General features: G+C 40.7%; 1 protein-coding gene and 1 long non-coding RNA gene across 2 annotated transcripts; one reads left to right on the top strand and one right to left on the bottom strand.

The window, feature by feature from the left end:
* Window positions 1-1,772: 1,772 nt before the first annotated feature.
* Window positions 1,773-5,545, bottom strand: LOC111820441 (uncharacterized). Its single transcript, XR_002823981.1, has 2 exons — window positions 5,191-5,545; window positions 1,773-3,565 (listed from the first exon to the last, which is right to left on the bottom strand). It is a non-coding gene; the product is annotated as an uncharacterized LOC111820441 (long non-coding RNA).
* A 336-nt stretch (window positions 5,546-5,881) lies between these two features.
* On the top strand, window positions 5,882-10,072 carry HSPA5 (heat shock protein family A (Hsp70) member 5). Its single transcript, XM_004375665.3, has 9 exons — window positions 5,882-5,944; window positions 6,028-6,247; window positions 6,338-6,569; window positions 6,973-7,110; window positions 7,438-7,550; window positions 7,641-8,031; window positions 8,139-8,376; window positions 8,632-8,799; window positions 9,159-10,072. The coding sequence occupies exons 2-9, from the start codon at window positions 6,126-6,128 to the stop codon at window positions 9,719-9,721; spliced, it is 1,965 nt and encodes a 654-aa protein (XP_004375722.1). The 5' UTR covers window positions 5,882-5,944; window positions 6,028-6,125; the 3' UTR covers window positions 9,722-10,072.
* The last annotated feature ends 137 nt before the right edge of the window (window positions 10,073-10,209 follow it).

Below are 10,209 nucleotides of genomic sequence, written 5' to 3'. Positions count from 1 at the left end.
TTATTGCTCTAGCTAGGCCTTCTAGCACTGTTGAAAAATTTTAAAATAATGGTTTATAACATCAACTAGGATTTATATCAATCAACATTCCAGCACAGTATTTCACCTGTTAGTAAAATTTGTCACAAATTTCTGTGACAGTCTCAATTTAACAAAAATGAACTTAGAATTGTTAGCTGCCATCAAGCTTGGCCTTGACTCATGGCTACCTCATGTACATTGGAACAAAACACTGCCTGGTCCTGCTCTATCTCCATGATCAGTTGCAGGTTGGACTGTTTTGATCCATACGATTTTCATTGCCTGATTTTTGAAAGTAGACCACCAGGCTTTTCTTCTAGTCTACCTTAGTCTACAAGCGCTGCTGAAACCTGTTCAGCATCGTAGCAACACACAAGCCTCCACTGACGGATAAGTGGTAGCTGCATATGAGGTGCACTGAACAAGAATCAAACCCAGGTCTCCCCCATGGTAGGCAAGAATTCTACTACTGAACCACAAATGTCCTCATAATTTATAATGAAAGGTTTAAAATATGTAAAACATTCAGCACACAGTTGGTGCTTAATTAAGGATAGCCACTATTTTTTCATTGTGGAAAATATATATGTAACATTTGCCATTTCAACTATTTTTTACATGTACAATTCAGTGACATTAATCACGTTAAGGATGGCAAGACTTCGTCTCATGTACTTTGGACATGTTATCAGGAGGGAACAGTCCCTGGAGGACATCGTGCTTGGTAGAGGGTCAGCGAAAAAGAGGAAGACCTTCAACGAGATGGAATGACACAGTGGCTGCAACAATGGGCTCAACCATAGCAACAATTGTCCTGATGGCGCAGGACCAGGCAGTGTTTTGTTCTGTTGTACATAGGGTCACTATGAGTTGGAACCAACTGATGGCACCTAACAATAACAACAATTATGTTAATCATGTTGTGCAACTATCACCACTACCTGTTTCCAATTTTTTCCCATCACCTTTAACAGCAGCTTAGTTTTCTTTAAGTAATGACTCCTTCTTTCTCCTTCCCTCCCACTCCTGGCAACTATTAATAAACTTCGGTCTCTACATATAAGTGGGATCATGCAATATTTGTCCTTTTGTGACTGACTCATTTCACTCAGCATAATGTTTTCGAGGTGCAACAAACATGTTGCAGCATGTTTCAGAACTTCATTTCTTTGTGGTTGTGTAATATTCTGTTGTATGTATGTACCACATTTTGTTTATCCATTCATCTGTGGATGGACATTTGTTTCCACTTTTTGGCTATTGTGAGTAGTGCTGCAATGAACATTGGTGTACAAAAAACTACGCTGACATATTAAAAAAAGAAGAACAAAAAAAAAAGAGGCAGCCCTATAGGTACTGATATGGGACAATCTCCAAGAAATATAGTTAAGTAAATAAAGGAGCAGAACTGTGTGTGTGGTATGTCCATCACTGGTTTTAAAACAGGGAGATAAATAAGATAGATAGATAGATAATATGAATAAAACATCTCTGAAAGGCAACACAAGAAAGTGGTAGTAGTAGTTACTTCTACCGGTGTATGGGGAACTGGGCTGGGGGCTGGGTGGTAGGGAGACTTATTTTCATTGTATATTTTTGTACCCTTTGAATTTTATATCATATACATATATTTCCCACTAAAAAATTTAGAAATTTAAGATATAGGTCAAATAGTATCATTCAGATTCTATAGAGGTAGCTCTTTATACTTGGTAGTTTATTTTACTTAAAAGGAAATTTTAAGACAGAAGAACAATTAAAAGCTTGTATTTTATGTATGAAATTTAGTGTCTTACAGTTAATCAAACACTTTTACATATATTCCCTTATTTAATCATAACAGCCTTGTGAGAAGGCAGAATTATATTCACTTAAAAAAAAAAAAAACCCCATTGCTGTTAAGTCAACTCCAACTCATAGTAACCCTGTACGGCAGAGTAGAACTGCCCCGTAGAGTTTCCAAGGAGCACCTGGTGGATTTGAACTGCCAACATTTTGGATAATAGCCCCAGCACTTAACCACTACACCACCAGGGTTTCCACATATTCACTTTACAGACTACTAAACAGAGCCTCAGGGAGATTGTGACTTATCCTAAGTCACACAGCTAGTGACAGAACTGAAACTCAATTTTTCTGCCTCAAACTGCATAATCTCTCCCCTTTTTCGTTCTATCTGACCGAGTGCTCTCCTAAATGGTTTCCAACAACAAAATATGTGAACAATAGAAAATGCATTATATGTTAGTTTTCCTTTTGTGTGTGGAGAAAAAAAGTTCTTTATTAATTATAAAATTCACTTTTAAAAATTGAAAACAAAGAAGGTAATTTATTGCATTACACAGTACACTTTCAAAAGTACAAAAAAACAGACTTTATGATTTATACCTAGTATTGTTCCTAGCTCAAGTGTTAGGGAGACACTTTTGTTTTCCTCTAATGTTGTTTAGTGAAGGTTAAGGAAGTTAATTATTCCCAGACCCTTAATAAAATAAGTATCTATGTGGCCAATATAAGAGAATTAAATACAGCACTTTTAAAAACAATTCCAAAACTCTTGGTCAAATTCAAAGTAATCATCAAATTCTTTTTATTTCCCATTGAAAGAAATGTTTGCAAATTGACTCTCAAGTGGTGGTCTACTTCAAGAGCTTCTAAAATTTCTTCTCATTGTATACTTCTGTTATTAATATACCACTACTCTACAACTTTCAACATACTTTCACATACAGCATCTCATTTGATTTTTGAAACAACCCAGTAAGACAGGCAGGACAGAAATCTCTGCTGTTTAATAGATGAAGAAACTGACAGTTTGGGAGGTTGGTTTTTTCAAAGTCATATGTCCTTCTATCTTCTAGTTGAATGTTCTCTCCAACAAGCCATGTGGTAAATTCTCAATTATCTGAGTCTGTACATTCAATTTTTAATTATATAGGTTCTTTTCCTTCCTGCTGTATGCCTTTTGATTATTTATTAATTCCTCTTTCAGAAAGGAAGACTTTGGAGCTAAATGACATTCATTCCTAATCAGTCCTGAATCTTCTCAGCTTTCTGAGATCAGATGGGAAGCAGAAATCTATTTTCTTATGCATGGGAGCACAAATGAAATGAACTAGTTTAAATTACTGGATAAAGTCTACATTTACCTATCACCCATTATCAGAATATTTGGAAAATATATAATTACTCTATATCCTAAAACAAAGTATAAGTCCTATAAACCCAAAAGAGCCCTGGTGGCACAGTAGTTAAGAGCTCAGCTGCTAACCAAAAGGTCAGCAGTTTGAATCCACCAGCCACTACTTGGAAATCCTATGGTGCAATTCCACTCTGTCCTATCGGGTCGCTATGAGTTGGAACCAACTCGACGGCAATGGGTTGGTTTGTTTGTTTTTAATAAATCCAAAGCTCAAGATGACAACCTAGACAATACAAGTTAAAAATCAAACTGGCAATGCTCAAATCCTGGCTCCACATCTCCTTAGCTGTGTGATCTCCTGGGCAAGTTTCTTTATCTCTTGCGGCTTCAGATTCCTCAGCTCTAAAATAGGTATAAAAAAATGTTTTCATGAGAATTAAAATAGATAATGCACATAAAGTGTTTGGCACAGTATCTGGTATTTGGTTAAGTATTGATTAACTTGGGCACCAATACATTTAACATTTAGTAAACTAGATTTGCCTATGCATTTCCCTGTTCAATCCATTTCTATACTTTATATAAGAAACATTAATGATCACACTTTGGAATATTTAGCATAAAATATTTAGTTTTAAAAAAATGTTGCAACCACTAACATAATCTTCTTTGGAAGTTAACCAGATTATCATCACTTTTACGGATTTAGAAAGAGAGTTGCAAAAAGTTACTACAATCAATTAAGGGTGAGGGTGAAATAGAGAGCTTTGTTTTTTAATGGACATGGACTTCAATACATACATAAAATTTGCTTGAAATGACATGAAGTTTTAATGTGGCCAAATGGTGATTTCTATCTTAATAATGGACTGATGCAACTCAAAAAGGGTCAGTGTTGCAGTGGTATTACAAGCCCATTGAAAGAGATGGATGATGTAACCACTATAGTAAGAATGGAGTCAACTCTGAGTCACTGGTATAAACTCTGAGGAGCACTAAAGGAGGAACGAAAATCCTTGAGAATTGACTCCCAAGCTCATCATCTTAGTGAACTTTGTATAAAATGTTTCAGTGCAATACGGACACAGTATTGCAAGTACCCATGAGTATCAAGGGTACATTTAGCTGCCCAACATAATGGGAAAAATACTGGGGTCATCAACTCCTGACTATGATAATGTCCCAAGGATTTTTTGTAAGAATCTCGAAAATTTTGTATTACAGCTTTGGCCTATCCACAGTAGGTCATTCAAAAACGTTTGTTGAATGAATGAATGAACGAATGAAAAAGTTAAATGCATTGGCTATGGATTTAAGCAGACCTGGATATCAATCTGATTTAACTTTAATCTGTTATTAATCTCTTTCTGTTTCAAATTTCTCATCTGCAAAATGGGAAATGCCTGCCAAGTACTGAATTGTAAAAACCAAACAACACAGAAATAGCGTATAGAACAATGCTTGGAATATGTTGTTGTTATGTGCTGTGGAGTCCATTCCGACTCATAGCGAGCCTATAGGACAGAGCAGAACTGCCCTATAGGGTTTCCAAGGCTCTAAATCTTTATGGGAGCAGATTGCCACACTTTCTCCCGCGGATCAGCTGGTGGGTTCCAATTGCCAACCTTTTATTAGCTGCCGAGTGCTTTAACCACTGCACCACTAGAGCTCCTGCTTAGAATATTGTAAGCCTTTAAGTAAATAGTAATCGCCATTATTTTTTGCTGAGAGATGTTATACAAGAGTAAGGCAATATCAAGACTTGTTAGTCGAATGTTTTTAGCACAATCAGACCTTCTCCAAGAAAAGTGAACGTAGAAAGGCATCAAGAACAAGGGATGAAGAAGACCTTGTAAATGATAACCGGAAACACAAAGGGAAACGATGGGCAGGGGAGAAGGGGTCGCAAGCTAGAAAAAAAAGATACATCCAGGGTGGCTTTAATAAGCTCTTCTGAAGAGAGCTGCCACAGTGGGGACTCACGGCATGGAGGCAACTACTTTGGCCAGGTCTGTTCTGTGACTTACCGTGGGGCAGAGCAATTTGGAGACGCCTGGTATAGCCAAAGATACTGGGCAGGGGTAAAGGGAAGGCATAACTTGCTGAAAGGAGCCATGATTCGCGGCCAGACAAAGCCCAGACCAGGCCACAGTGATCAACACTCTGGACCCGGCAGTTGCTGTGAAGGACAGAGGAACTGCAGTATTCGGAGGTGAACGCAGCATCTACCCTGAGACCCGCCAGTCTGGGACGAGATTGATACAGAGGAGAGAAGGAACCTTTTGCGGCTTTTAGATGAGACGGAGGAGTGGAGGGAGGGCAACGGAGAAGCGAAGGCCTCAAAGCACATCACCCCGGGACATCACGCACACCGGACACTCGCCTACACCCTGAGGCCCAGCGTGAAGGCGGGACCTCAGTGGCGGAAACGGGGCTAGGATGAGAGGTCGAGCTAGGGACAGGCAGCTGGTGAACCAATGGTTCCCGCGCAGAGGGCGGATATTGCCTCCCATTGGTGGTTAGTGGCGAGACAAGCGGCCAATGATACTGCCCAGGAGACGTAGCAGTGACGTTAATTGAGGAGGAGGCCGCTTCGAATCGGCGGTGGCCAGCTTAGTAGCCTGGGCCAATCAGCGACCTCCAACGAGCAGCACCTTCGCCAATCGGCGGCCTCCACGACAGGGCTGGGGGGAGGGTATATAAGTGGAGTCGGCGACGGCGCTGTCGACGCTGACCGAGACATCACTGGCTGACTGACTTGGGTATTTTGTGAGTGCCGGGGTAAGCGCTGCGGCCTTCTTTCCCAGCCCTACCTTTCACTTCGGCCGCTGCTCCTCCTAACCCCAGGCTCCGGTCCCTTGTAGGTTGGTAATCTTCGTGCGCTTCTGGGCTGCGCCCTGTGACTGAATTGCCAGTGACGTCCTGCCTGCCTGCTGACCGACTGGCCGACTGCGCCGGCAAAATGAAACTCTCCCTGGTGGCGGCGGTGCTGCTGCTCCTAGGCGCGGCCCATGCCGAGGAGGAGGACAAGAAGGAGGATGTGGGCACGGTGGTCGGCATTGATCTGGGGACCACTTACTCCTGGTAAGTTGGACTTGTGGAAGGGGAGAATGGGGCGTGGCCTCCGAGGGCGGCGTGAGGAGTGCGGTGCTGATTTTGTTCATCTTCCACCAGCGTCGGGGTGTTCAAGAACGGCCGCGTGGAGATCATCGCCAACGATCAGGGTAACCGCATCACGCCGTCTTACGTAGCTTTCACCCCTGAAGGGGAGCGTCTGATCGGCGATGCCGCCAAGAACCAGCTCACTTCCAACCCTGAGAACACGGTCTTCGACGCCAAGCGGCTCATCGGCCGCACTTGGAACGACCCGTCTGTGCAGCAGGACATCAAGTTCTTGCCTTTCAAGGTCCAGCTGGGTTTTTCTTATTCAGACAGGATGGGTGGTGGTGGTAGTTAAGAAGTAACAAAAACAGTAATAGGATAGCAAAAAAAGATATAAAAAAGGTCTATACAACTTCCAAAGGACTTTTGTCAACAGTGTTCTTTAGTCCTTAAAGTTTTAATTAGTATGTTATAAAACAGGGTAGCGGGGAAACAAAAAGAACGCACAACTATGTCCAGAAAGTTGAAGAGATTGATTCAAACTGAAGAAGCTTGTCTTTATGACACCTAGATTCCGTAGTAATCCTGGTCAATATTCAGCTCCAAAATAAACTATGGGGAGGAGGAAATGAGTCTCAGACATTCCTTTTTTTAGAGTTCAGAATGTCTTTGCCTCTGTGTCTGAAAATTGTTGTTCTTTAAAACAGGTGGTTGAAAAGAAAACCAAACCATACATTCAAGTTGACGTTGGAGGTGGGCAAACAAAGACGTTTGCTCCTGAAGAAATTTCTGCCATGGTTCTCACTAAAATGAAGGAAACTGCTGAGGCTTATTTGGGAAAAAAGGTAAATATTTCTAAAACAATGTTAGGACCCCCCTCTCCCTGGCCTTGGTTGACTGTTATGTATAGATGCCTTCATGATTTTACTGTTTTCTGAATGACATCAAGTTTGAGTGCTTTACTGTATACCAGACATTTTTCATGTATAATCCCTTAGTGCTTTCAATTACATGTTTTGAAATATTTTCTAAGGTGGGTATGATATATATCATTTCATACTCAGTTTAGAAATAAACTGGCTTAGATGCTAAACTGATGGTTTGATTGTAATTTAAATAAGGGTTAAACCATCATGTAACAAGATATATTTAACCTTTTGGCATCCTCTTAGGTTACCCACGCAGTTGTTACTGTACCAGCCTATTTCAATGATGCCCAGCGTCAAGCAACCAAAGATGCTGGAACTATTGCTGGACTGAATGTTATGAGGATCATTAATGAGCCGTAAGTATTAAACTCATGGGTATGGCATATTTACCAAATGGAAGAAATGTGAACTCGACTAAGCATTTTTTTCTTTCATCCACCTAACAGTACAGCAGCTGCTATTGCTTATGGCCTGGATAAGAGGGAGGGTGAGAAGAACATCCTCGTGTTTGACCTGGGTGGTGGAACCTTCGATGTGTCTCTTCTCACCATTGACAATGGTGTCTTTGAAGTCGTGGCCACTAATGGAGATACTCACCTGGGTGGAGAAGACTTTGATCAGCGTGTCATGGAACATTTTATCAAGCTCTATAAAAAGAAGACTGGCAAAGATGTTAGGAAAGACAACAGAGCTGTGCAGAAACTCAGGCGTGAGGTAGAAAAGGCCAAACGGGCCCTGTCTTCTCAACATCAGGCAAGAATTGAAATTGAGTCCTTTTATGAAGGAGAAGACTTCTCTGAAACCCTGACTCGGGCCAAATTTGAAGAGCTAAACATGGTATGTTCTTGTTTTTTGCTTTGCTAATGAGGATTAATTATACTCTGAATTTAGGACAGTGCTTCTAGGTGTCACAGGGATCACAATAACCATATCTCTTTTTCTAGGACCTGTTCCGTTCTACCATGAAACCTGTCCAGAAAGTGTTGGAGGATTCTGACTTGAAGAAGTCTGATATTGATGAAATTGTTCTTGTTGGTGGCTCTACTCGAATCCCAAAGATTCAGCAACTGGTTAAAGAGTTCTTCAATGGCAAAGAGCCATCCCGTGGCATAAACCCAGATGAAGCTGTAGCATATGGTGCTGCTGTCCAGGCTGGAGTACTCTCTGGTGATCAAGATACAGGTAGGTCAATGTCACAGCATCTTCCATAATGCTTGGGTAGTAATAGAATGTGAGCAACTTGTCCAAGGTTACATAGCTAGTAAAAACCTGTGGCAGTCTTGGGAGGCCTTAGCTACTAAGTGTATTGCACTGCCTCTAACACATAACTGAATGGCAGAGAGAAGGTGAACTTTTACACCGTTCATGGGGAGGTTGCTTAGTAGTGCTTGTTTGACTCTTGAATTAGAGCTTATCTTGATTAACTTATTTTTGCAGGTGATCTGGTGCTGCTTGATGTATGTCCCCTTACACTTGGTATTGAAACTGTGGGAGGCGTCATGACCAAACTGATTCCAAGAAACACTGTGGTGCCCACCAAGAAGTCTCAAATCTTTTCTACAGCTTCTGATAATCAACCTACTGTTACAATCAAGGTCTATGAAGGTAATTACCTGCATTTGTTCATTTGTTAATACCATAGTATACTTTAGAAAATGTGATTTCTTTAATACACTGTACTGAAATGGTTAGGGAAATACCTGCTAATTTTAGGTGAGGGTCCTTATTTTGACTAGTGTGGGGTTTTGTTGTCAGCACTAAAATCTTTCCCATTGAGCTGGCTCAGAATATAAGAATGAGAATGCTATGAAGTAGGTAAAATTCAGTTAAGTCCCAGTTGCTGCTGCTTGTAGACTATTAAGACTGAGCCACTTCTAGCTTGATATAGAGTGTCCTTGCCACTATACACTGTCGTGATTCAGATCTGCTAATGTTTGTTAATAACAAGTTTTTGTAACTTCTAGGTGAACGACCCCTGACAAAAGACAATCATCTTCTGGGTACGTTTGATCTAACTGGAATCCCACCTGCTCCCCGTGGGGTCCCACAGATTGAAGTCACCTTTGAGATAGATGTGAATGGCATTCTTAGAGTGACAGCTGAAGACAAGGGTACAGGGAACAAAAATAAGATCACAATTACCAATGACCAAAATCGTCTGACACCTGAAGAAATTGAAAGGATGGTTAATGATGCTGAGAAGTTTGCTGAGGAAGACAAAAAGCTCAAGGAGCGAATTGATACTAGAAATGAATTGGAAAGTTATGCCTATTCTCTAAAGAATCAGATTGGAGATAAAGAAAAGCTAGGGGGTAAACTTTCCTCTGAAGATAAGGAAACCATGGAAAAAGCTGTAGAGGAAAAGATTGAATGGCTGGAAAGTCATCAAGATGCTGACATTGAAGATTTCAAAGCTAAAAAGAAGGAACTAGAAGAAATTGTTCAGCCAATTATCAGCAAACTCTATGGAAGTGCAGGCCCTCCCCCAACTGGTGAAGATGAAACAGCAGACAAAGATGAGTTGTAGACACTGTTCTGCTAGTGCTGTAATATTGTAAATACTGGACTCAGGAACTTTTGTTAGGAGAAAATTGAGAGAACTTAAGTCTCGAATGTAATTGGAATCTTCACCTCTGAGTGGAGTTGAAAATGCTATAGCCTAAATGGCTGTTTACTGCTTTTCATTAGCAGTTGCTCTCATGTCTTGGGGTTGGAGGGGAGGCGGAATTGGCAATCTTAAAACACTGGGTAAAAACAATGGGTTGGGAGTGTGCTCACCTTGGAAATGTTCTATTTAACAATTGGGTCATGTGCATCTGGTGTAGGAACTTTTTTCTACCATAAGTGACACCAATAAATGTTTGTTATTTACACTGGTCTAATTTTTGTGATAAGCTTCTAATTAGATCAATTATTTATTTTAGGAAGATAACCAAAACATAAGGTTATATTCTTTTTTGGAGGAGGGGTACATGTTCTGGGACGTTTGGAGATGGCATAAGAAAACATTTCTGT

This window comes from Trichechus manatus, unplaced genomic scaffold (assembly GCF_000243295.1).
Source record: "Trichechus manatus latirostris isolate Lorelei unplaced genomic scaffold, TriManLat1.0 scaffold00038, whole genome shotgun sequence".
Classification (NCBI taxonomy): Eukaryota; Metazoa; Chordata; class Mammalia; order Sirenia; family Trichechidae; genus Trichechus; species Trichechus manatus.
Note: the sequence above shows the minus strand (reverse complement) of the source record. Positions and strands in the feature narration are given on the sequence as shown.